The sequence below is a fragment of the Scyliorhinus canicula genome, chromosome 11 (genome assembly GCF_902713615.1).
Source record: "Scyliorhinus canicula chromosome 11, sScyCan1.1, whole genome shotgun sequence".
In the NCBI taxonomy this organism is placed as follows: Eukaryota; Metazoa; Chordata; class Chondrichthyes; order Carcharhiniformes; family Scyliorhinidae; genus Scyliorhinus; species Scyliorhinus canicula.
Genome location: NC_052156.1, coordinates 4,427,625 through 4,455,262, shown reverse-complemented (window position 1 = coordinate 4,455,262; position 27,638 = coordinate 4,427,625). Strand labels below are relative to the sequence as shown.

Below are 27,638 nucleotides of genomic sequence, written 5' to 3'. Positions count from 1 at the left end.
TCCCACACACACTGACTCTCACTGGGGTACGGGTCCCACACACACTGACTCTCACTGGGGTACAGTCCTACACACACTGACTCTCACTGGGGTACGGGTCCCCCACACACTGACTCTCACTGGGGTAGGGGTCCCACACACACTGACTCTCACTGGGGTAGGGGTCCCACACACACTGACTCTCACTGGGGTAGGGGTCCCACACACACTGACTCTCACTGGGGACCCACACACACTGACCCTCACTGGGGCCAGGGTCCTACACACACTGACTCTCACTGGGGTAGGGGTCTCACACACACTGACTCTCACTGGGGTACAGACCCACACACACTGACTCTCACTGGGGTAGGGGTCCCACACACTGACTCTCACTGGGGTAGGGGTCCCACACACACTGACTCTCACTGGGGTACGGGTCCCACACACACTGACTCTCACTGGGGTACGGGTCCCACACACACTGACTCTCACTGGGGTACGGGTCCCACACACACTGACTCTCACTGGGGTACGGGTCCCACACACACTGACTCTCACTCGGACACAGTTTCATGGTGTTGAAAGTGATTAAGCCTGTGTTGCTGTTATATTTTCTTTTGCCCAAATCGGTGCATAAATGGCAAACGTATTTCAAATGTGAAGTGCGGTGTGCTAATGATTGGCCAACGGTGGAGGCCCTGAGATATCACTCGGAATATGGGATCCTGAACCGTGTAGAGGAACAAAGGGAAGATGGGAACGAATCACCAAGGGTAACATTGCAGGTAAACATCTGTGGCTCACGTCGAGACGGAGAGAATTGAAAAGCAGTGAGCTGGTGTTACAAATATGAGACTGGAACGAAGTTGCAGTTAACGGGGAATACTGAGCAAACTGGAGCTGTCTTCATTCTGGAAGACAAGATGCAGAGGGACTGTTCCTGAGATTACAAAGGAGTTAAGAGTGGGTTGGTAGAGAGGTGACCTTTCCACTCGCAGGGGAGACCAATTGGGGCCAGAGATAGAAGACACATCCGATTGGGGAATTCAGGAGAAACGGATTTGGCGAGAGCGGGCTGCGAATGAGGAACCCGCTCCCGTCGGGTGTGGCCAAGGTGCAGAGTGTAGATATGTTTAAGAGGGAAGTTTACAGGACAGAAACCTGGTGATATGTTGATCGGGGAGTGCCGCAGTGGTTAGCACTACTGCCTGACGGCGTCGCGGACCCAGGCTCGATCCCGGCTCTGGGTCACTGTCCGTGTGGAGTGGGTCTCACTCCCACAACATAAAAAGATGTGCAGGGTGGGTGGATTGGCCACAATAAATTGTCCCTGAATTGGGATTTTTTTTTTTAAAGGAGATAAAATGGAATCAGTCAGTTCATCTGGAGCAGAATCTCGATTGGGCCAAATGAGCGTTTGAGGAAATGGGGCCCAGTGAGAGTTTTGAATCATAGGGGTTGCACTGAAATGTAAATGTCAACTCCAGGACTGGGTGTTTCCTGCACAGTTCAGGACTGAATCGACGCTGGCTGTGCTGACGTCTCACATGTTTCCTGACACTGCGGCGGCCCAGATTCCATTGCACAGTGTCAGAGGTCGGATACGAAAGGTCACTTCCTAATGCGGTTTTCAGGGGGTCTTTGGACTGATTGGACTCAGACGCTATTCTCAACGTGCCAGTCGATCAGGAAACAGAGAGCCAGGAAGCCGGTCCCCAGGAGGTCACCAATTGCAGTCAGGTACGGGATGGAGAAGTTGTCTGGATCCAGGCCAATTCGCCAGGTCACGCGGACAATGAGGTCAGCGACGTACAGCAGGAGGGCGACCTGCCCATGGCACAAGAGAGAAGAGTCACTTCACACAACCAGGTCCAATTAAACCAACACCAGCACTGACCCTCTGACAGTGCGGCACTCCGTCAGTACTGACCCTCTGACAGTGCAGCTCTCCCTCAGTACTGACCCTCTGACAGAGCGGCACTCCCTCAGTACTGACCCTCTGACAGTGCAGCTCTCCCTCGGTACTGACCCTCTGACAGAGCGGCACTCCCTCAGTACTGACCCTCTGACAGTGCGGCACTCCCTCAGTACTGACCCTCTGACAGTGCGGCACTCCCTCAGTACTGACCCTCTGACAGTGCTGCACTCCCTCAGTACTGACCCTCTGACAGTGCGGCACTCCCTCAGTACTGACCCTCTGACAGTGCGGCATTCCCTCAGTACTGACCCTCTGACAGTGCGGCACTCCCTCAGTACTGACCCTCTGACAGTGCAGCACTCCCTCAGTACTGACCCTCTGACAGTGCAGCACTCCCTCAGTACTGACCCTCTGACAGTGCAGCACTCCCTCAGTACTGACCCTCTGACAGTGCAGCACTCCCTCAGTACTGACCCTCTGACAGTGCAGCACTCCCTCAGTACTGACCCTCTGACAGTGGAGCACTCCCTCAGTACTGACCCTCTGACAGTGCAGCACTCCCTCAGTACTGACCCTCTGACAGTGCGGCACTCTCTCAGTACTGACCCTCTGACAGTGTAGCACTCTCTCAGTACTGACCCTCTGACAGTGCAGCACTCCCTCAGTACTGACCCTCTGACAGTGCAGCACTCCCTAAGTACTGACCCTCTGACAGTGCAGCACTCCCTCAGTACTGACCCTCTGACAGTGCAGCGCTCCCTCAGTACTGACCCTCTGACAGTGCAGTACTCCCTCAGTACTGACCCTCTGACAGTGCGGCACTCTCTCAGTACTGACCCTCTGACAGTGCAGCACTCTCTCAGTACTGACCCTCTGACAGTGCTGCACTCCCTCAGTACTGACCCTCTGACAGTGCAGCACTCCCTCAGTACTGACCCTCTGACAGTGCGGCACTTCCTCAGTACTGACCCTCTGACAGTGCAGCACTCCCTCAGTACTGACCCTCTGACAGTGCAGCACTCGCTCAGTACTGACCCTCTGACAGTGCAGCACTCCCTCAGTACTGACCCTCTGACAGTGCAGCACTCCCTCAGTACTGACCCTCTGACAGTGCAGCACTCGCTCAGTACTGACCCTCTGACAGTGCGGCACTCCCTCAGTACTGACCCTCTGACAGTGCGGGACTCCCTCAGTACTGACCCTCTGACAGTGCGGCTCTCCCTCAGTACTGACCCTCTGACAGTGCGGCTCTCCCTCAGTACTGATCCTCTGACAGTGCGGCACTCCCTCAGTACTGACCCTCTGACAGTGCGGCACTCCCTCAGTACTGACCCTCTGACAGCGCGGCTCTCCCTCAGTACTTCACTGAAATGTCTGTTTGGGTGACATGTTCTAACTTGTTCAGTGGAACTCAAATCACTTATATTCTGGTTCTGAGGCGAGGAAGTGCCAAATACTGAGGGAAAAAGAATATGTCCATGACTGAGTCCTTACCTGTATCAGGGCAGCAATGAGGTAGAAGAGAGTGAAGATGATGGTGACAGGAATGTGACCTGCCTGGATGAAATCGATGGTGTAGAGGAAGAGCAGGTGACCTGGGATGACCAGCAGCAGGAGGACCCGGGCCGATGTTGAATTGACACCTGTGGAGCAACATGAGTCCTCATGAGTTACTGCCCCTCCTGGCCACCGTGCTGACATTCAGGCTCAGATAACAATAACTACGGGTATTTATAGCACTTTATATAATAAATCAGACCAAGGTGCTTTTGAGCGATTAGTTTGGGGATTGATACAGGGCTATGGGGAGAGAGTGGGGCAGTGGGATTAGTTTGGGTTTGATACAGGGCTATGGGGAGAGAGTGGGGCAGTGAGATTAGTTGGGGATTGATACAGGGCTATGGGAGAGGGTGGGGCAGTGGGATTAGTTTGGGTTTGATACAGGGCTATGGGGAGAGGGTGGGGCAGTGGGATTAGTTTGGGGATTGATACAGGGCTATGGGGAGAGAGTGGGGCAGTGGGGTTAGTTTGGGGATTGATACAGGGCTATGGGGAGAGAGCGGGGCAGTGAGATTAGTTTGGGATTGATACAGGGCTATGGGGAGAGAGTGGGATTGGTTTGGGATTGATACAGGGCTCTGGGGAGAGAGCATGGCAGTGAGATTAGTTTTGGATTGATACAGGGCTATGGAGAGGGATTGGGTCAGTGGGATTATTTTGGGGATTGATACAGGGCTATGGGGAGAGAGCGGGCCAGTGGGATTAGTTTGGGGATTGATATAGGGCTATGGGGAGAGAGCGGGGCAGTGGGATTAGTTTGGGATTGATACAGGGCTATGGGGAGAGAGCGGGGCAGTGGGATTAGTTTGGGATTGATAAGGGCTATGGGGAGAGCGTGGGACAGTGGGATTAGTTGGGGATTGATACAGGGCTATGGGAGAGAGCGGGGCAGTGGGATTAGTTTGGGATTGATACAGGGCTATGGGAGAGAGAGTGGGCAGTGGGATTAGTTTGGGATGATACAGGGCTATGGGGAGAGAGTGGGCAGTGGGATTAGTTTGGGATTGATACAGGTCTATGGGGAGAGAGTGGGGCAGTGGGATTAGTTTGGGATTGATAAGGGCTATGGGGAGAGTGGGGCAGTGGGATTAGTTTGGGATTGATACAGGGCTATGGGAGGAGAGTGGGCAGTGGGATTAGTTTGTGGATTGATACAGGGCTATGGGAGGGAGTGGGCAGTGGGATTAGTTTGGGATGATACAGGGCTATGGGGAGAGAGTGGGCAGTGGGATTAGTTTGGGATTGATACAGGGCTATGGGGAGAGAGTGGGCAGTGGGATGAGTTTGGGATTGGTACAGGGCTATGGGGAGAGAGCGGGGCAGGGAGATTAGTTTGTGATTGATTCAGGGCTATGGGGAGAGAGTAGGATTAGTTTGGGATTGATACAGGGCTATGGGGAGAGAGCGAGGCAGTGGGATTAGTTTGGGATTGATACAGGGCTATGGGGAGAGAGCGAGGCAGTGGTATTAGTTTGGGATTGATACAGGGCTATGGGGAGAGAGCAGGGCAGTGAGATTAGTTTGGGATTGATTCAGGGCTATGAGGAGAGAGCGGGGCAGTGGGATTAGTTTGGGATTGATACAGGGCTATGGGGAGAGAGTGGGATTAGTTTGGGATTGATACAGGGCTATGGGGAGAGAGCGGGGCAGTGAGATTAGTTTGGGATTGATACAGGGCTATGGGGAGAGAGTGGGGCAGTGGGGTTAGTTTGGAGATTGATTCAGGGATATGGGGAGAGAGCGGGGCAGTGAGATTAGTTTGGGATTGACACAGGGCTATGGGGAGACAGTGGGATTAGTTTGGGATTGATACAGGGTCATGGGGAGAGAGTGGGGCAGTGAGATTAGTTTGGGATTGATACAGGGCTATGGGGAGGGAGCGGGGCAGTGAGATTAGTTTTGGGATTGATACAGGGGTATGGAGAGTGAGTGGGGCAGTGGGATTAGTTTGGGATTGATACAGGGCTATGGGGAGAGTGGGATTAGTTTGGGATTGATACAGGGCTATGGGGAGAGAGTGGGATTAGTTTGGGATTGATACAGGGCTATGGGGAGAGTGGGATTAGTTTGGGATTGATACAGGGCTATGGGGAGAGAGTGGGATTAGTTTGGGATTGATACAGGGCTATGGGGAGAGTGGGATTAGTTTGGGATTGATACAGGGCTATGGGGAGAGAGTAGGATTAGTTTGGGATTGATACAGGGCTATGGGGAGGGAGCGGGGCAGTGAGATTAGTTTTGGGATTGATACAGGGGTATGGAGAGTGAGTGGGGCAGTGGGAATAGTTTGGGATTGATACAGGGCTATGGGGAGAGAGTGGGGCAGTGGGATTAGTTTGGGATTGATACAGGGCTATGGGGAGAGAGTGGGGCAGTGAGATTAGTTTGGGATTGATACAGGGCTATGGGGAGAGTGGGATTAGTTTGGGATTGATACAGGGCTATGGGGAGAGAGTGGGATTAGTTTGGGATTGATACAGGGCTATGGGGAGAGTGGGATTAGTTTGGGATTGATACAGGGCTATAGGGAGAGAGTGGGATTAGTTTGGGATTGATACAGGGCTATGGGGAGAGTGGGATTAGTTTGGGATGGATACAGGGCTATGGGGAGAGAGTGGGATTAGTTTGGGATTAATTCAGGGCTATGGGGAGACAGCGGGGCGGTGAGATTAGTTTGGGATTGATACAGGGCTATGGGGAGAGAGTGGGGCAGTGGGATTAGTTTGGGTTTGATACAGGGCTATGGGGAGAGAGTGGGGCAGTGAGATTAGTTTGGGGATTGATACAGGGCTATGGGAGAGGGTGGGGCAGTGGGATTAGTTTGGGTTTGATACAGGGCTATGGGGAGAGGGTGGGGCAGTGGGATTAGTTTGGGGATTGATACAGGGCTATGGGGAGAGAGTGGGGCAGTGGGGTTAGTTTGGGGATTGATACAGGGCTATGGGGAGACAGCGGGGCGGTGAGATTAGTTTGGGATTGATACAGGGCTATGGGGAGAGAGTGGGATTGGTTTGGGATTGATACAGGGCTCTGGGGAGAGAGCATGGCAGTGAGATTAGTTTTGGATTGATACAGGGCTATGGAGAGGGATTGGGTCAGTGGGATTATTTTGGGGATTGATACAGGGCTATGGGGAGAGAGCGGGCCAGTGGGATTAGTTTGGGGATTGATATAGGGCTATGGGGAGAGAGCGGGGCAGTGGGATTAGTTTGTGATTGATACAGGGCTATGGGGAGAGAGTGGGGCAGTGGGGTTAGTTTTGGGATTGATACAGGGCTATGGGGAGAGACTGGGGCAGTGGGGTTAGTTTGGGATTGATACAGGGCTATGGGGAGAGAGGTGGTCAGCAGGAATAGTTTGGGATTGATTCAGGGATATGGGGAGAGATCAGGGCAGTGGGATTAGTTTGGGATTGATACCGGGCTATGGGGAGAGAGTGGGATTAGTTTGGGGATTTATTCAGGGTTATGGGGAGAGAGCGGGGCAGTGAGATTAGTTTGGGATTGATTCAGGGATATGGGGAGAGTAGGATTAGTTTGGGATTGATGCAGGGCTATGGGGTGAGAGTGAGATTAGTTTGGGATTGATACAGGGCCGGGAGAGAGTGGGGCAGTAGGGTTAGTTTGGGATTGATACTGGGCTATGGGGAGAGAGTGGGGCATTGGGTTTAGTTGGGATTGATACAGGGCTATGGAAAGAGAGTGGGGCAGTGGGATGAGTTTGGGATTGGTACAGGGCTATGGGGAGAGAGCGGGGCAGGGAGATTAGTTTGTGATTGATTCAGGGCTATGGGGAGAGAGTAGGATTAGTTTGGGATTGATACAGGGCTATGGGGAGAGAGCGAGGCAGTGGTATTAGTTTGGGATTGATACAGGGCTATGGGGAGAGAGCGAGGCAGTGGTATTAGTTTGGGATTGATACAGGGCTATGGGGAGAGAGCAGGGCAGTGAGATTAGTTTGGGATTGATTCAGGGCTATGAGGAGAGAGCGGGGCAGTGGGATTAGTTTGGGATTGTTACAGGGCTATGGGGAGATAGTGGGATTAGTTTGGGATTGATACAGGGCTATGGGGAGAGAGCGGGGCAGTGAGATTAGTTTGGGATTGATACAGGGCTATGGGGAGAGAGTGGGGCAGTGGGGTTAGTTTGGAGATTGATACAGGGATATGGGGAGAGAGCGGGGCAGTGAGATTAGTTTGGGATTAACACAGGGCTATGGGGAGACAGTGGGATTAGTTTGGGATTGATACAGGGTCATGGGGAGAGAGTGGGGCAGTGAGATTAGTTTGGGATTGATACAGGGCTATGGGGAGGGAGCGGGGCAGTGAGATTAGTTTTGGGATTGATACAGGGGTATGGAGAGTGAGTGGGGCAGTGGGAATAGTTTGGGATTGATACAGGGCTATGGGGAGAGTGGGATTAGTTTGGGATTGATACAGGGCTATGGGGAGAGAGTGGGATTAGTTTGGGATTGATACAGGGCTATGGGGAGAGTGGGATTAGTTTGGGATTGATACAGGGCTATGGGGAGAGAGTGGGATTAGTTTGGGATTGATACAGGGCTATGGGGAGAGTGGGATTAGTTTGGGATTGATACAGGGCTATGGGGAGAGAGTAGGATTAGTTTGGGATTGATACAGGGCTATGGGGAGGGAGCGGGGCAGTGAGATTAGTTTTGGGATTGATACAGGGGTATGGAGAGTGAGTGGGGCAGTGGGAATAGTTTGGGATTGATACAGGGCTATGGGGAGAGAGTGGGGCAGTGGGATTAGTTTCGGATTGATACAGGGCTATGGGGAGAGAGTGGGGTCAGTGGGATTAGTTTGGGATTGATACAGGGCTATGGGGAGAGAGTGGGGCAGGGGATTAGTTTGGGATTGATACAGGGCTATGGGGAGAGAGTAGGGCAGTGGGATTGTTTGGGGATTGATACAGAGGCATTGGGGAGAGAGCGGGAGCAGTGGGATTAGATTGGGATTGATACAGGCTATGGGAGAGAGTGGGGCAGTGGGAATAGTTGGGGAATTTGATACAGGCTATGGGGAGAGAGCTGGGGCAGTGGATTAGTTTGGGATTGATACAGGGCTATAGGGGAAGAGCGGGCAGTGGGATTAGTTTGGGATTGAAACAGGGCTATGGGGAGAGAGTGGGGCAGTGGGATTAGTTTGGGGATTGATACAGGGCTATGGGGAGAGAGTGCGGGCAGTGGGATTAGTTTGGGATTGATAACAGGGCTATGGGGAGGAGCGGGCAGTGGGATTAGTTTGGGATTGATACAGGGCTATGGGGAGAGAGGGGGCAGTGGGATTAGTTTGGGATTGATACAGGGCTATGGGGAGAGAGTGGGCAGTGGGATTAGTTTGGGGATTGATACAGGGCTATGGGGAGAGAGTGGGGCAGTGGGATTAGTTTGGGATTGATACAGGGCTATGGGGAGAGAGTGGGGCAGTGGGATTAGTTTGGGATTGATACAGGGCTATGGGAGAGAGTGGGCAGTGGGATTAGTTTGGGGATTGATACAGGGCTATGGGGAGAGAGTGGGGCAGTGGGATTAGTTTGGGGATTGATACAGGGCTATGGGGAGAGAGTGGGCAGTGGGATTAGTTTGGGATTGATACAGGGCTATGGGGAGAGAGTGGGGCAGTGGGATTAGTTTGGGGATTGATACAGGGCTATGGGGAGAGAGTGGGGCAGTGGGATTAGTTTGGGGATTGATACAGGGCTATGGGGAGAGAGTGGGGCAGTGGGATTAGTTTGGGATTGATACAGGGCTATGGGAGAGAGTGGGGCAGTGAGATTAGTTTTGGGATTGATACAGGGCTATGGGGAGAGTGGGATTAGTTTGGGATTGATACAGGGCTATGGCAGAGAATGGGATTAGTTTGGGATTGATACAGGGCTATGGGGAGAGAGTGGGATTAGTTTGGGATTGATACAGGGCTATGGGGAGAGAGTGGGATTAGTTTGGGGGTTGATACAGGGCTATGGGGAGAGTGGGATTAGTTTGGGATGGATACAGGGCTATGGGGAGAGAGTGGGATTAGTTTGGGATTGATTCAGGGCTATGGGAGACAGCGGGGGCAGTGGGATTAGTTTGGGATTGATACAGGGCTATGGGGAGAGAGTGGGATTGGTTTGGGATTGATACAGGGCTCTGGGGAGAGAGCATGGCAGTGAGATTAGTTTGGGGATTGATACAGGGCTATGGAGAGGGATTGGGTCAGTGGATTAGGTTTGGGGATTGATACAGGGCTATGGGGAGAGAGCGGGCCAGTGGGATTAGTTTTGGGATTGATATAGGGCTATGGGGAGAGAGCGGGGCAGTGGGATTAGTTTGTGATTGATACAGGGCTATGGGGAGAGAGTGGGGCAGTGGGGTTAGTTTTGGGATTGATACAGGGCTATGGGGAGAGACTGGGGCAGTGGGGTTAGTTTGGGGATTTATTCAGGGCTATGGGGAGAGAGCGGGGCAGTGAGATTAGTTTGGGATTGATTCAGGGATATGGGGAGAGATCAGGGCAGTGGGATTAGTTTGGGATTGATACCGGGCTATGGGGAAAGAGTGGGATTAGTTTGGGGATTTATTCAGGGCTATGGGGAGAGAGCGGGGCAGTGAGATTAGTTTGGGATTGATTCAGGGATATGGGGAGAGAGCAGGACAGTGGGATTAGTTTGGGATTGATACAGGGCTATGGGGAGAGAGCGGGGCAGTGGGATTAGTTTGGGGATTGATACAGGGCTATGGGGAGAGAGCAGGGCAGTGGGATTAGTTTGGGATTGATACAGTGCTATGGAGAGTGAGTGGGGCAGTGGGAATAGTTTGGGATTGATACAGGGCTATGGGGAGAGAGTGGGGCAGTGGGATTAGTTTGGGATTGATACAGGGCTATGGGGAGAGAGTGGGGCAGTGAGATTAGTTTGGGATTGATACAGGGCTATGGGGAGAGTGGAATTAGTTTGGGATTGATACAGGGCTATGGGCAGAGAGTGGGATTAGATTGGGATTGATACAGGGCTTTGGGGAGAGTGGGATTAGTTTGGGATTGATACAGGGCTATGGGGAGAGAGTGGGATTAGTTTGGGATTGATACAGGGCTATGGGGAGATGGGATTAGTTTGGGATGGATACAGGGCTATGGGGAGAGAGTGGGATTAGTTTGGGATTGATTCAGGGCTATGGGGAGACAGCGGGGCGGTGAGATTAGTTTGGGATTGATACAGGGCTATGGGGAGAGAGTGGGATTGGTTTGGGATTGATACAGGGCTCTGGGGAGAGAGCATGGCAGTGAGATTAGTTTGGGGATTGATACAGGGCTATGGAGAGGAGCTGGGCAGTGGGATTAGTTTGGGGATTGATACAGGGCTATGGGGAGAGTGGGCCAGTGGGATTAGTTTGGGGATTGATACAGGGCTATGGGGAGAGAGTGGGGCAGTGGGATTAGTTTGGTGATTGATACAGGGCTATGGGGAGAGAGCGGGGCAGTGGGATTAGTTTGGGATTGATACAGGGCTATGGGGAGAGAGTGGGGCAGTGGGATTAGTTTGGGGATTGATACAGGGCTATGGGGAGAGAGCGGGGCAGTGGATTAGTTTTGGGGATTGATACAGGGCTATGGGGAGGAGAGTGGGGCAGTGGGATTAGTTTGGGGATTGATACAGGGCTATGGGAGAGAGCGGGGCAGTGGGATTAGTTTGGGATTGATACAGGGCTATGGGGAGAGAGTGGGCAGTGGGATTAGTTTGGGATTGATACAGGGCTATGGGGAGAGCGGGCAGTGGGATAGTTTGGGGATTGATACAGGGCTATGGGGAGAGAGTGGGGCAAGTGGGATTAGTTTGGGGATTGATACAGGGCTATGGGGAGAGAGTGGGCAGTGGATTAGTTTGGGATTTGATACAGGGCTATGGGGAGAGAGCGGGGCAGTGGGATTAGTTTGGGATTGATACAGGGCTATGGGGAGAGAGGGGGCAGTGGGATTAGTTTGGGATTGATACAGGGCTATGGGGAGAGAGTGGGGCAGTGGGATTAGTTTTGGGATTGATACAGGGCTATGGGAGAGAGCGGGGCAGTGGGATTAGTTTGGGATTGATACAGGGCTATGGGGGAGAGAGTGGGGCAGTGGGATTAGTTTGGGGATTGATACAGGGCTATGGGGAGGAGAGTGGGGCAGTGGATTCGTTTGGGATTGATACAGGGCTATGGGGAGAGAGCGGGGCAGTGGGACTTAGTTTGGGATTGATACAGGGCTATGGGGAGAGAGTGGGGCAGTGGGATTAGTTGGGATTGATACAGGGCTATGGGGAGAGAGTGGGGCAGTGAGATTAGTTTGGGATTGATACAGGGATATGGGGAGAGACTGGGGCAGTGGGATTAGTTTGGGATTGATACAGGGCTATGGGAGAGAAAGCAGGTCAGTGGGATTAGTTTGGGATTGATACAGGGCTATGGGGAGAGAGTGGGGCAGTGGGATTAGTTTGGGATTGATATCGGGCTATGGGGAGAGAGTGGGGCAGTGGGATTAAGTTTGGGATTGATACAGGGCTATGGGGAGAGAGCAGGGCAGTGGGATTAGTTTGGGGATTGATACAGGGCTATGGGAGAGTGTGGGCAGTGGGATTAGTTTGGGATTGATACAGGGCTATGGGGAGAGAGTGGGGATGTGGGATAGTTTGGGATTGATACAGGGCTATGGGGAGAGCGGGGCAGTGGGATTAGTTGGGATTGATACAGGGCTATGGGGAGAGAGTGGGGCAGTGGGGTTAGTTTGGGGATTGATACAGGGCTATGGGGAGAGAGTGGGGCCGTGGGATTAGTTTGGGATTGAACAGTGCATGGGGAGAGAGCGGGGCAGTGGGATTAGTTTGGGATTGATACTAGGGCTTCATGGGAGAGAGTGGGTCAGTGGGATTAGTTTTGGGATTGATACAGGGCTTATGGGGAGAGAGTGGGTCAGTGGGTTAGTTGGGGATTGATACAGGGCTATGGTGAGAGGAGCGGGGCAGTGGGATTAGTTTGGGGATTGATACAGGCTATGGGGAGAGAGGGGACAGTGGGATTAGTTTGGGGATTGATACAGGCTATCGGGAGAGGGGCAGTGGATTAGTTTGGGGATGATACAGGGCTATGGGGAGAGGGGCAGTGGGATTAGTTTGGGGATTGATACAGGGCTATGGGAGAGAGCGGGGCAGTGGGATTAGTTTGGGATTGATACAGGGATATGGGGAGAGAGGGGGCAGTGGGATTAGTTTGGGGATTGATACAGGGCTATGGGGAGAGAGTGGGGACAGTGGGATTAGTTTGGGATTGATACAGGGCTATGGGGAGAGAGTGGGGCAGTGGGATTAGTTTGGGGATTGATACAGGGCTATGGGGAGAGAGCAGGGCAGTGGGATTAGTTTGGGATTGATACAGGGCTATGGGGAGAGAGTTGGTCAGCAGGAATAGTTTGGGATTGATTCAGGGCTATGGGGAGAGAGCGGGGAAGTGGGGTTAGTTTGGGATTGATTCAGGACTATGGGGAGAGAGCGGGGCAGTGAGATTAGTTTGGGATTGATACAGGGCTATGGGGAGGGAGCGGGGCAGTGAGATTAGTTTGGGATTGATACAGGGCTATAGGGAGAGAGGTGGGCAGTGAGATTAGTTTGGGATTGATACAGGGCTATGGGGAGAGAGTGGGGCAGTGGGATTAGTTTGGTGATTGATACAGGGCTATGGGGAGAGAGTGGGGCAGTCGTATTAGTTTGTGGATTGATACAGGGGTATGGGGAGCGAGTGGGGCAATGGGAATAGTTTTGGATTGATACAGGGCTATGGAGGAGAGAGTGGGCAGTGGGATTAGTTTGGGATTGATACAGGGCTATGGGAGAGAGTGGGCAGTGGGATTAGTTTGGGGATTGATACAGGCTATGGGGAAGAGAGCGGGGCAGTGGGATTAGTTTGGGGATTGATACAGGGCTATGGGGAGAGAGGGGGCAGTGGATTAGTTTGGGGATTGATACAGGGCTATGGGGAGAGAGAGTGGGGCCAGTGGGATTAGTTTGGGGATTGATACAGGGCTATGGGGAGAGAGTGGGGCAGTGTGATTAGTTTGGGGATTGATACAGGGCTATGGGGAGAGAGTGGGGCAGTGGGATTAGTTTGGGATTGATACAGGGCTATGGGAGAGAGCGGGGCAGTGGATTAGTTGGGGATTGATACAGGGCTATGGGGAGAGAGTGGGCAGTGGGATTAGTTTGGGATTGATACAGGGCTATGGGGAGAGAGCTGGGCAGTGGATTAGTTTGGGGATTGATACAGGGATATGGGGAGAGAGCAGGACAGTGGGATTAGTTTGGGATTGATACAGGGCTATGGGGAGAGAGCGGGGCAGTGGGATTAGTTTGGGGATTGATACAGGCCTATGGGGAGAGAGCAGGGCAGTGGGATTAGTTTGGGATTGATACAGTGCTATGGAGAGTGAGTGGGGCAGTGGGATTAGTTTGGATTGATACAGGCTATGGGGAGAGAGTGGGGCAGTGGGATTAGTTTGGGATTGATACAGGCTATGGGGAGAGAGTGGGGCAGTGAGATTAGTTTGGGATTGATACAGGGCTATGGGGAGAGTGAATTAGTTTTGGGATTGATACAGGGCTATGGGCAGAGAGTGGGATTAGTTTGGGATTGATACAGGGCTTTGGGGAGAGTGGGATTAGTTTGGATTGATACAGGGCTATGGGGAGAGAGTGGGATTAGTTTGGGATTGATACAGGGCTATGGGGAGATGGGATTAGTTTGGGATGGATACAGGGCTATGGGGAGAGAGTGGGATTAGTTTGGGATTGATTCAGGGCTATGGGGAGACAGCGGGGCGGTGAGATTAGTTTGGGATTGATACAGGGCTATGGGGAGAGAGTGGGATTGGTTTGGGATTGATACAGGGCTCTGGGGAGAGAGCATGGCAGTGAGATTAGTTTGGGGATTGATACAGGGCTATGGAGAGGGATTGGGTCAGTGGGATTAGTTTGGGGATTGATACAGGGCTATGGGGAGAGAGCGGGCCAGTGGGATTAGTTTGGGGATTGATATAGGGCTATGGGGAGAGAGCGGGGCAGTGGGATTAGTTTGTGATTGATACAGGGCTATGGGGAGAGAGTGGGGCAGTGGGGTTAGTTTGGGGATTGATACAGGGCTATGGGGAGAGACTGGGGCAGCGGGGTTAGTTTGGGGATTTATTCAGGGCTATGGGGAGAGAGCGGGGCAGTGAGATTAGTTTGGGATTGATTCAGGGATATGGGGAGAGATCAGGGCAGTGGGATTAGTTTGGGATTGATACAGGGCTATGGGGAGAGAGTGGGATTAGTTTGGGATTGATACAGGGCTATGGGGAGAGAGCAGGGCAGTGGGGATTAGTTTGCGGATTGATACAGGGCTATGGGGAGAGAGCAGGGCAGTGGGATTAGTTTGGGATTGATACAGGGCTATGGGGAGAGAGCGGGGCAATGGGGTTAGTTTGGGGATTGATTCAGAGCTATGGGGAGAGAGTTGGTCAGCAGGAATAGTTTGGGATTGATTCAGGGTTATGGGGAGAGAGAGGGGAAGTGAGGTTAGTTTGGGATTGATTCAGGACTATGGGGAGAGAGCGGGGCAGTGAGATTAGTTTGGGATTGATACAGGGCTATGGGGAGGGAGCGGGGCAGTGAGATTAGTTTGGGATTGATACAGGGCTATGGGGAGAGAGTGGGGCAGTGAGATTAGTTTGGGATTGATACAGGGCTATGGGGAGAGAGTGGGGCAGTGGGATTCGTTTGGTGATTGATACAGGGCTATGGGGAGAGAGTGGGGCAGTGGGATTAGTTGTGGATTGATACAGGGCTATGGGGAGCGAGTGGGGCAATGGAATTAGTTTGGGGATTGATACAGGGCTATGGGGAGAGAGTGGGCAGTGGGATTAGTTTGGGATTGATACAGGGCTATGGGGGAGAGAGTGGGGCAGTGAGATTAGTTTGGGATTGATACAGGGCTATGGGGAGAGAGCGGGGCAGTGGATTAGTTTGGGATTGATACAGGGCTATGGGAGAGAGTGGGGCAGTGGGATTAGTTTGGGGATTGATACAGGGCTATGGGGAGAGAGTGGGCAGTGGGATTAGTTTGGGATTGATACAGGGCTATGGGGGATGAGAGTGGGGCAGTGGGATTAGTTTGGGATTGATACAGGGCTATGGGGGGAGCAGGGCAGTGGGATTAGTTTGGGATTGATACAGGGCTATGGGGAGAGGTGGGGCAGTGGGATTAGTTTGGGGATTGATACAGGGCTATGGGGAGAGAGTGGGGCAGTGGGTTAGATTGGGGATTGATACAGGGCTATGGGGGAGAGAGCAGGGCATTGGGATTCGTTTGGGATTGATACAGGGCTATGGGGAGAGAGTGGGGCAGTGGGGTTAGTTTGGGGATTGATACAGGGCTATGGGGAGAGAGCGTGGCAGTGGGATTAGTTTGGGGATTGATACAGGGCTATGGGGAGAGAGTGGGGCAGTGGGGTTAGTTGGGGATTGATACAGGGCTATGGAGAGAGAGAGGGGCAGGGGATTAGTTTGGGATCGATACAGGGCTATGGGAAGAGAGTAGGGCAGTGGGATTAGTTTGGGATTGATTCAGGGATATGGAGAGAGAGTGGGGCAGTGGATTAGTTTTGGGATCGATACAGGGCTATGGGGAGAGAGTGGGGCAGTGAGATTAGTTTGGGATTGATACAGGGCTATGGGAGAGAGTGGGATTAGTTTGGGATTTATTCAGGGCTATGGGGAGAGAGTGGGGCAGTGGGATTAGTTTGGGATTGATACAGGGCTATGAGGAGAGAGTGGGGCAGTGGGATTAGTTTGGGATTGATACAGGCTATGGGGAGAGAGCGGGGCAGTGGGATTAGTTTGGGATTGATACAGGGCTATGGGGAGAGAGTGGGGCAGTGAGATTAGTTTGGGATTGATACAGGGCTATGGGGAGAGAGTGGGGCAGTGGGGATTAGTTTGGGGATTGATACAGGGCTATGGGGAGAGAGCAGGGCAGTGGGATTAGTTTGGGATTGATACAGGGCTATGGGAGAGAGTTGGTCAGCAGGAATAGTTTGGGATTGATTCAGGGCTATGGGGAGAGAGTGGGGCAGTGGGATTAGTTTGGTGATTGATACAGGGCTATGGGGAGAGAGTGGGGCAGTCGTATTAGTTTGTGGATTGATACAGGGGTATGGGGAGCGAGTGGGGCAATGGGAATAGTTTGGGATTGATACAGGGCTATGGGGAGAGAGTGGGGCAGTGGGATTAGTTTGGGATTGATACAGGGCTATGGGGAGAGAGTGGGGCAGTGAGATTAGTTTGGGATTGATACAGGGATATGGGGAGAGAGCGGGGCAGTGAGATTAGTTTGGGATTGATACAGGGCTATGGAGAGGGAATGGGTCAGTGGGATTAGTTTGGGGATTGATACAGGGCAATGGGGATATAGTGGGGCAGTGGGATTAGTTTGGGATTGATATCGGGCTGTGGGGAGAGAGTGGGGCAGTGGGATTAATTTGGGATTGATACAGGGCTATGGGGGGAGAGCAGGGCAGTGGGATTAGTTTGGGATTGATACAGGGCTATGGGGAGAGTGTGGGGCAGTGGGATTAGTTTGGGATTGATACAGGGCTATGGGGAGAGAGTGGGGCAGTGGGGTTAGTTTGGGGATTGATACAGGGCTATGGGGAGAGAGCAGGGCAGTGGGATTAGTTTGGGATTGATACAGGGCTATGGGGAGAGAGTGGGGCAGTGGGGTTAGTTGGGGATTGATACAGGGCTATGGGGAGAGAGGCGGTCAGGGGATTAGTTTGTGATTGATACAGGGCTATGGGAGCAGAGAGTGGGCAGTGGGAATTAGTTTGGGGATTGATACAGGGCTATGGGAGAGAGAGGGGGCAGTGGGATTAGTTTGGGATTGATACAGGGCTATGGGAAGAGAGTGGGGAAGTGGGATTAGTTTGGGATTGATACAGGGCTATGGGAGAGAGTGAGGCAGTGGGATTAGTTTTGGGGATCGATACAGGGCTATGGGGAGAGAGGGGGGCAGTGAGATTAGTTGTGGGATTGATACAGGGCTATGGGGAGAGAGGTGGCACAGTGTGCATTAGTTTGGGGATGATACAGGGCTATGGGGAGGAGAGTGGGGCAGTGGGATTAGTTTGGGATTGATACAGGGCTATGGGGAGAGAGTGGGCAGTGGGATTAGTTTGGGATTGATACAGGGCTATGGGGAGAGAGTGGGCCAGTGGGATTAGTTTGGGATTGATACAGGGCTATGGGGAGAGAGTGGGGCAGTGAGATTAGTTTGGGATTGATACAGGGCTATGGGGAGAGAGTGGGGCAGTGGGATTAGTTTGGGGATTGATACAGGGCTATGGGGATAGAGTGGGGCAGTGGGATTAGTTTGGGATTGATACAGGGCTATGGGGAGAGTGGGGCAGTGTGATTAGTTTGGGATTGATACAGGGCTATGGGGAGAGAGTGGGGCAGTGGGATTAGTTTGGGATTGATACAGGGCTATGGGGAGAGAGTGGGGCAGTGGGATTAGTTTGGGGATTGATACAGGGCTATGGGGAGAGAGTGGGTCAGTGGGATTAGTTTGGGGATTGATACAGGGCTATGGGGAGAGAGTGGGTCAGTGGGATTAGTTTGGGATTGATACAGGGCTATGGGGAGAGAGTGGGTCAGTGGGATTAGTTTGGGATTGATACAGGGCTATGGGGAGAGAGTGGGGCAGTGGGATTAGTTTGGGGATTGATACAGGGCTATGGGGAGAGAGCGGGGCAGTGGGATTAGTTTGGGATTGATACAGGGCTATGGGGAGAGCACGGGCAGTGGGATTAGTTTGGGATTGATACAGGGCTATGGGCAGAGAGCGGCTGGATCATGGCTGGATGTCACAGGACTGCAGAGATTTAATTGTGGAACTGTTCAGCTGTCTATTACTTTTTGCTTGTGCTGTGTCCAAACAATAAATGAGGTGGGGTTACTGGGACAGGGTGGCGGCGTGGTCTTAAGTAAGGTGCTCTTTCCAAGGGCCGGTGCAAACCCGAAGGCCGAATGGCCTCCTTCTGCACTGCAAATTCGAGAATTCTATGAACCCTATTCCTGTAACCTCGCCTAACCTTCACATCCTTGGACATTGAGGGGTAATTTATCACGGCCAATCCACCTAACCTAAAAATGTTTGCACTGTGGGAGGAAACCGGAGCACCCGCAGGAAACCCACGCAGACATGGGGAGAATGTGCAGACTCCGCACAGACAGTGACCCGAGGCCGGAATCGAACCAGAATCTCTGGTGCTGCAAAGCAGCTGTGCTAAGTACTGTGCTACCAAATATTCCCCCCCCCCCTTCCCCCCATCACCATATCCCTCTATTTATTTTCCTGCAGACATTGACTTAGCTTCCCTTGAAATACATCAACATATTCACCTCAGTCTGGCTGCGTTGGACACTGTCACTGTGGTGAATGCAACTCCGTAATTCACACTGTATTGTATGTACATGAGACCATGCATTTGTAAGCGCAGTTGCGTTGCCCGACCACTAGGGGGAGTAGCACTGGGAATGCTTGGGAGTTTGTACAGGGCTCCACCCTTGGCTCCGCCCATGACTCCTCCCCCTGGACTGCTATATTACCACTGCTCAGAGCCAGTCGTTCAGTTCATCGAGAGTTCAACGCGGAACAGGCTGGCTCTGTTGTAAGTAGATTAAAACCACTGTTCATATCTTAAAGCACGTGTCTAGTGAATTGAGGGTTCCATCAATTTAATCTACTTAAGAAACAGTCAGGATCAATCATGGAATCAGCCCTCAAGCCTGAGCGACTGGAACTCGACCCACAGGATGCAGAGGCAAAAGAAATGTTTTCTCATTGGCTGCGGTGTTTTAAAGCCTACCTGGCGGAAGCAAGCACAGCCGAAACAACGGAGGAGCAGAAACTGAGCCTACTGCACGCGAGGGTGAGCCACAGAATCTCTACTCAACTAAACTGCGCCGGTTCGTATACTGAAGCCCTAGGGCTACTCGACAAAATGTATGTGAGGCCTGTAAATGAAGTCTATGCACGACACGTGTTCACTACTCGCCGCCAGCGGCCTACGGAATCGCTCGCAGAATTCCTGAGAGATCTTAAAACTTTATCTAGTGACTGTAATTACCAGGCGGTTACCGCGGCAGAACATAGAGAACTTGCTGTACGTGATGCCTTTGTTGCGGGTGCCAGCGACTGCTGGAAAAGGGGGCCCTAAATCTTGAAGCGACTGTTGAACTTGCTACCACTATGGAGGCCTCCTTCCGCAGCCTCACCTCGTTCTCCGCGGACCCCACGATCCCGTCATGGACCCCAACCAGCGACTCCCCCAGGCCTGCGCCGTGCGGCCGCCCAGCCACAATGCTGCCCCAGCCTGCCACTTTTGCGGCCAGAATCAGCACTCGCGGCAGCACTGCCCGGCCCGCAACGCGACCTGCAGCAGCTGCGGGCGAAAAGGACACTATGCCAGAGTGTGTCTGGCGAAGAAAGCCCCAGCCTCTAATCCTCCCACGGCTCAAAGCACTCGTTCCCTGAATTCACAGGCCTGCAGGCCCCGAAATGCTGCAGCCTGTATGCCGACTCCGCCCCCACCCGACATGTGCGACTCATGGGGGCAGCCATCTTGGCAATCCTCCTCCATGCGTCCGGCCATGTGTGACTCATGGGGACGGCCATCTTGGCAATCCTCCTCCATGCGTCCGGCCATGTGTGACTCATGGGGGCAGCCATCTTGGCAATCCTCCTCCATGCGGCCAGCCATGTGCGACTCATGGGGGCGGCCATCTTGGGATCCATCCCCTTCAAACTCTGAAACCCACCTCGACGACTACGAACTCAGAGGGCAGTCATCACGGGGCCACTCCAGCTCAGCTGATCGAGCCGCCGACTACCCGCAACTCAGCGCGGTCACTCTGCACCAATCGCGCTCGAAGCATCTGCGGAACTCGATGGCGACGGTCCAAATTAACGGGTACAGCACACCGTGCCTTTCCGACTCCGGGAGCACTGAGAGCTTCATACACCCAGATCTGGTAAGACGCTGTTCGCTCCCCGTTTTCCCTGCACGGCAAACTATCTCCCTCGCTTCGGGCTCCCACTCTGTCCAGATCCAGGGTCGCACCGCCGTGACTCTCACAATCCAAGGCGCTAGCTATGCCAAATTCCAGCTCTATGTCCTGCCCGAACTCTGCGCCCCACTCTTATTGGGCCTTGATTTCCAGTGTAATCTCAAGAGTCTCACCCTCAGTTTCGGCGGAACCCCTACCCCCACTCACTATCTGCAGCCTCGCCACGTTGCGAATCTCTCCCCCTCCTCTCTTCCACAACCTCACTCCGGACTGTAAACCCGTAGCCACCCTCAGCAGGCGGTACAGCCTGCAGGATAGGGTATTCATCCGATCGGAGGTCCGAAGGCTCCTCAGTGAGGGGATCATAGAGGCCAGTAACAGTCCCCTGGAGAGCTCAGGTGGTGGTCGTCAAGACCGGGGAAAAATTCCACATGGTCATAGACTATAGCCAGACCATAAATCGCTTTACGCTCCTCGACGCGTATCCCCTCCCCAGGATTGCAGACATGGTAAACCAGATCGTCCAGTAGCGGATTTTTTCCACGGTGGATCTGAAGTCTGCATACCACCAGCTCCCAATCCGCCCGGAGGACCGCCACTACACGGCATTCGAGGCCGATGGCCGCCTCTTCCATTTCCTCCAGGTCCCTTTCGGCGTCACTAATGGGGTCTCGGTGTTCCAACGAGCAATGGACCGAATGGTGGACCAGTACGGGCTGCGGGCCACGTTTCCGTATCTGGACAATGTTACCATCTACGGCTATGACCAGCAGGACCACAACGCCAACCTCCACCGTTTTCTCCAGATTGCCCAGAAACTCAACCTCACGTATAACACGGAGAAATGCGTTTTCCGCACAGACTGGCCATTCTTGGCTACGTCGTGGAAAACGGAGTCCTGGGTCCCGATCCGGACCGTATGCGCCCCCTCTTACAACTCCCCCTCCCTCATTGTCCCAGGGCCCTCAAGAGGTGCTTGGAATTCTTCTCGTATTATGCCCAGTGGGTCCCTCAGTATACGGACAAAGCCCGCCCACTATTTAAGGCCACACTCTTCCCACTGTCAGCCGAGGCCCGCCAGGCCTTCAGCTGCATCAAGGAGGACATCGCCAAAGCGGCCATGCGGGCGGTGGATGAATCCGTCCCCTTTCAGGTAGAGAGCGACGCCTCAGAGGTAGCTCTAGCAGCCACTTTAAATCAGGCAGGGAGACCAGTCGCATTTTTCTCCCGAACCCTCTCCACTTCAGACCTCCGACACTCCTCAGTCGAAAAAGAAGCTCAAGCCATTATGGAGGCTGTTCGTCACTGGAGGCACTACCTCGCAGGTAGGAGGTTCACCCTCATCACCGACCAACGATCGGTTGCCTTTATGTTTGACAACTCGCAAAGGGGCAAAATTAAAAACGATAAAATCCTGCGGTGGAGGATCGAACTCTCCACCTATAGCTACGATATTAAGTATCGACCGGGGAAGCTCAACAAGCCTCCGGATGCCCTATCCCGCGGGACATGCGCCAGCGCGCAGATCGACCGCCTGAAAATCATCCACAACGACCTCTGCCACCCGGGGGTCACCCGGCTCGCCCACTACATCAAAGCCCGAAATCGGCCTTTCTCCACTGAGGAGGTAAAAGCGGTCACCAGGGACTGCCCGATCTGTGCGGAGTGCAAACCGCACTTCTATAGACCAGACAGGGCCCACCTGGTCAAGGCTTCTAGGCCCTCTGAACGCCTCGCGATCGATTTCAAAGGGCCACTCCCCTCAACTAACAGGAACGTTTACTTCTTAAGCGTCATAGATGAGTTCTCCCGCTTCCCATTTGCTATCCCATGCCCCGACATGACCTCCCACACAGTCATTAGGGCCCTGCACAGCATCTTCACCCTGTTTGGTTTCCCCAGCTACGTACACAGCGACCGGGGTTCGTCCTTCATGAGCGACGAGCTGCGTCAGTAGCTGCTCGACAAGGGCATCGCCTCGAGCAGGACTACCAGCTACAAGCCCAGGGGGAACGGGCAGGTGGAGAGGGAGAACGCGACGGTCTGGAAGACCGTCCTACTGACCCTCCGGTCCAGGAATCTCCAAGTCTCCCAGTGGCAGGAAGTCCTCCCAGACGCGCTTCACGCTATTAGGTCCCTCTTATGCACAGCGACCAATCAGACCCCTCACGAGAGGCTCTTCATTTTTTCCAGGGGCACTACCACGGGGGTCTCACTTCCGGCATGGCTGAGGACACCGGGCCCCGTACTCCTGAGGAAACACGTCAGGGAACACAAAACCGACCCTGTTGTTGACTCCAACCCCCAGTACGCCTTCGTCGAGTTCCCTGACGGCCGTCAGGACACAGTATCCCTCCGGGACCTTGCACCCGCCGGGTCCAGCATCCCCTCTATCACTACAGATGCACCCATCACCCTACACCCCACCCAGCCGCCCCCTCGAGCTCCCGAGCCCACTGAGCCCACGAGCTCGCTCCACCTGTTCCGCGTGCCCGCACCGGCTAACCCCCAGGCGCCCTCAGTCCCCAGTCGAACCAGACGGGTACGTACCCCAACCCACAACACCCGTCCAGCCACCGCAAGAGGCTGCAACCCCGGTGCTCCGCAGATCGCAGCGAACAGTCCGACCGCCGGACAGACTCAATTTATGGACCACCACCCCCCCCCCCCCCCCCCGCCGGACTTGATTTTTTTTGTAGGGGGTGAATGTGGTGAATGTAACTCCGTAATTCACACTTGGGGCAGCAGGGTAGCATGGTGGTTAGCATAAATGCTTCACAGCTCCAGGGTCCCAGGTTCGATTCCCGGCTGGGTCACTGTCTGTGCGGAGTCTGCACGTCCTCCCTGTGTGTGCGTAGGTTTCCTCCGGGTGCTCCGGTTTCCTTCCACAGTCCAAAGATGTGGGGGTTAGGTGGATTGGCCATGCTAAATTGCCCGTAGTGTCCTAATAAAAGTAAGGTTAAGGGGGGGGGGTTGTTGGGTTACGGGTATAGGGTGGATACGTGGGTTTGAGTAGGGTGATCATGGCTCGGCACATTGAGGGCCGAAGGGCCTGTTCTGTGCTGTACTGTTCTATGTTCTATGTACATGAGACCATGCATTTGTAAGCGCAGTTGCGTTGCCCGACCACTAGGGGGAGTAGCGCTGGGAATGCTTAGGAGTTTGTACAGGGCTCCACCCACGACTCCTCCCCCTGGACTGCTGTATAAATACCAATGCTCAGAGCCAGTCGTTCAGTTCATCGAGAGTTCAACGCGGAACAGGCTGGCTCTGTTGTAAGTAGATTAAAACCACTGTTCATATCTTAAAGCACGTGTCTAACGAATTGATGGTTCCATCAGTCTCCACCTGTCTCTGGGTAAAGAGATTTCTCCTGAATCTCCCATTATTACAAACTACCCGATGCTTCTGTACTCTGATTCTGGTCTTGCCTCAACATATGGAAAGATCGGCTGTGATTTCCTGGCCCTGTTGTGGCAGGACTGGTCACGGGAGACCTCTATCTATCAGGCCCGTCCCTCTGCCTTCACTTATCCAGCCTATTCAATCTTTCCCAACACAGTTCTGGCTCCATCCTTGTGATACTTACCTGAGTGTAAAAAGGTGGTCAAGGGATTGGGCCAATGCTGCCACATCCGCCGGGGTAACACGCCTGGAACACTCCACAGGTGGAGGTAGGTCGAGATGCGACTCGCCTGAATCGCAACGAGGTTTCCGCCAACACCTGGGGTCAAAACACCAGGAAATCAAAGCGTTAGAAAAGTTCTTCCGATCCGTTTCACCCGTTGCTATTTAACCTCCTGCCTTCCTTGCTGCTCTCTCTCTGCTCCCCTCTCACCCTCCCTCTGTTCCTGCTTCAAACCCCTTAAAACATCAACGTCATGCCTGGGTACGGAGGGGGGAGGAATGGAAACCAGGACCTTTACCTCAGGAGAGCAGCAGTTGGTGCTGCGCCTTCTGAAGGATTAGTATATTGTTCACTGGTCTGAACCGGAGACGAGAGGGTATTCTTCCTAATTTACAGCGGTGACACTGAGGGTCACGAAGCCCAGAAGGAGAAGGACAGGCGCCGGAATGTGGTGACTAGGGGCTTTTCACAGTAACTTCATTTGAAGCCTACTCGTGACAATAAGCGATTTTCATTTCATTTTTCAAGAGGAAACAGGAGTGGGAATAGGCCATTCGGCCCCTCGAGCCTGGACCCCATTGGCCAATCTGATTGTGGCCTCAACTCCATTTTCCTGTCTGCCCCCCCATAAGCCTCGACTCTGAGTAGATCAGAAATCTGTCTAACTCGGCCGTGAATATATTCAGTGACCCAGGGCTGGATTCTCCGCCCCGCCACATTTCTGCCCATTGTGGGGGAGTCCCACGCCGTAGCCAAACCCCCGGGCGCCGGCAAAACGGAGAATCCCGCCGGCGGAGAATCCCACCCCTAGTCTCCTTCTCTCTTTGAGGAAGAGAATTCCTGAACTAACAATCCTCAGAGTCCAAACAATTCTCCTCAACTCTGTCTTCAATGGGACACCCCTTGGGTGGGATTCTCCGTTACCCGACGGCGAAATCGGGAACGACGATGGGGCGGAGAATCGCTGCCGACGCCGGAAACGCGGGTCCCGATGCTCCGCCTCCTCCAAATTGGCATCACTGCGCCGCGCGTAGTTGCAACCCTTTTCGCATGTCATTATCAGGCCCACCCATAAGACCATAAGACATAGGAGTGGAAGTAAGGCCATTCGGCCCATCGAGTCCACTCTGCCATTCAATCATGGCTGATGGGCATTTCAACTCCACCTACCAGCATTCTCCCCGTAGCCCTTAATTCCTCGCGACATCAGGAATTTATCTATCTCTGCCTTGAAGCCATTTAGCGTCCCGGCCTCCACTGCACTCCGCGGCAATGAATTCCACAGGTCCACCACTCTCTGGCTGAAGAAATGTCTCCGCATTTCTGTTCTGAATTTACCCCCTCTAATTCTAAGGCTGTGCCCACGGGTCCTCGTCTCCTCGCCTAACGGAAACAGTTTCTTTGCGTCCACCCTTTCTAAGCCATGTATTATCTTGTAAGTTTCTATTAGATCTCCCCTTAACCTTCTAAACTCCAATGAATACAATCCCAGGATCCTCAGCCGTTCATCATATGTTAGACCCGCCATTCCAGGGATCATCCGTGTGAATCTCCGCTGGACACGCTCCAGTGCCAGTATGTCCTTCCTGAGATGTGGGGCCCAAAACTGGACACAGTACTCCAAATGGGGCCTAACCAGAGCCTTATAAAGGCTCAGTAGCACATCGCTGCTTTTATATTCCAACCCTCTTGAGATAAATGATAACATTGCATTTGCTTTCTTAATCACAGATTCAACCTGCATGTTTACCTTTAGGGAATCCTCGACTAGCACTCCCAGATCCCTTTGTACTTTGGCATTATGAATTTTCTCACCGTTTAGAAAGTAGTCTATGCTTGGATTCTTTTTTCCAAAGTGCAAGACCTCACATTTTCTCACGTTGAATTGCATCAGCCATTTCCTGCACCACTCTCCCAAACTGTCTAGATCCTTCTGCAGCCTCCCCACTTCCTCAGCACCCGCGATGCTCCGCCTCCGATGGGCCGAGTTACCGACAACGCGGTCCACGTGGGGTCTCAACAGGCGTGAGTCTGGCGTGATGGCTGCGGAGAGAGGGCGTGCAAGTGTCCAACACCGCCGGACTTCGGTGCGAGTGTGTGTGTGGGGGGGGGGGGGGTGTAGGTGTACGCACCGCTGCAGCTGATCACCCCAGCGGGTTCCGCGGTTATTCCACGCGGGCCGGCGCTAGCCCATCATCGGTAGCGGAATCAGTGTGTACGCGGCGCTGATTCTTACAGCGTGGAACTCCACGGATCCTCCGTGGCCGTCAGCACTGACACGCTGGAACGCAGAATCCAGCCCCTCGTTTAAACTGTGTCCCCCCGGTCTCGATTCTCCCACCAGAGGAATCATTCTCTGAGCATCTCTCCTGCCGAACTCCCTCAGGAGGTTACATGTAAGGTCACCTCTCAGTGCTCTAAGCTCCGATAATAATAATCTTTATTGTCACAAGTAGGCTGACATTAACACTGCAATGAAGTTACTGTGACAAGCCCCTAGTCGCCACACTCCGGCGCCTGTTCGGGTACACAGATGGAGAATTCAGAATGTCCAATTCACCTAACCTGCACGTCTTTCGGGACTTGTGGGAGGAAACTGGAGCACCCGGAGGAAACCCACGCAGACACGGGGAGAACGTGCAGACTCCGCACAGATAGTGACCCAAGCCGGGAATCGAACCTGGGACCCTGGAGCTGTGAAGCAACAGTGCTAACCACTGTGCTACCGTGCCAGCCATTGACACAGCCTGTTCAACCTTTCTCCTCAAAGCATATCCTTCTTCCCAGGGTCCAGTCGAGTGAACCAGCTTTGAACTGATCCAATGCAGGTGTAGCCATTGTTTAAGTAAACTGTGCACAGATCGCCAGGACTGATCCATCTTTATATTCCAAACCCCCCCCCACAGGCAATAAAGAAACATATTTCCATTTGTCTTCCTAATTATCGCCTGCAGCTGGATGGTAACGTTTCATCTCTCATCAGCGGGGGGGACACCCAGGTCCCTCTGCAATTACCTCCATTTAAATCATTTGCTGCTTTATTTAGTTTCCTCCCAAAGTTCCCAAGCTCATTTCCCCACATTTCACTCTATAGAGTGGCTTGTTGGTAACCCCCAACAAACTCGGTTTATGATAGATCGAGCTCTCCAATTGTGACAATCAGACATGAAACTCACCATTAATGACAGGCGTAAAGACAGCCATGCCTTCAAACTTGGGGTTAGAGACCGTCTTATCCAAGATCAGTCCACCAGCACTGAGAAAACACAAATCAGAGGGATTGAATCAGAAATATCAAACACTGCAATCTAACCCTGTACTGTACCTGTGCTGGGAGTGTTTGATGGGGACAGTGTAGAGGGAGCTTTACGCTGTATCTAACCCCGTGCTGTACCTGTCCTGGGAATGTTTGATGGGG

General features: G+C 53.1%; 1 protein-coding gene across 1 annotated transcript in view; it reads right to left on the bottom strand.

Annotated features, from left to right (window-relative positions):
• Positions 1-435: 435 nt before the first annotated feature.
• Positions 436-27,638, bottom strand: part of LOC119973634 (solute carrier family 41 member 3-like) — a 34,571-nt gene continuing 7,368 nt past the window's right edge. Inside the window, exons 2-5 of the mRNA XM_038812015.1 lie at positions 27,397-27,481; positions 24,182-24,316; positions 3,395-3,543; positions 436-1,809 (exon numbers count right to left, since the gene is read on the bottom strand). Coding sequence (XP_038667943.1) covers positions 1,639-1,809; positions 3,395-3,543; positions 24,182-24,316; positions 27,397-27,481 — 540 coding nt within the window. The 3' untranslated portion in view covers positions 436-1,638. The remainder of the gene's footprint in view (positions 1,810-3,394; positions 3,544-24,181; positions 24,317-27,396; positions 27,482-27,638) is intronic.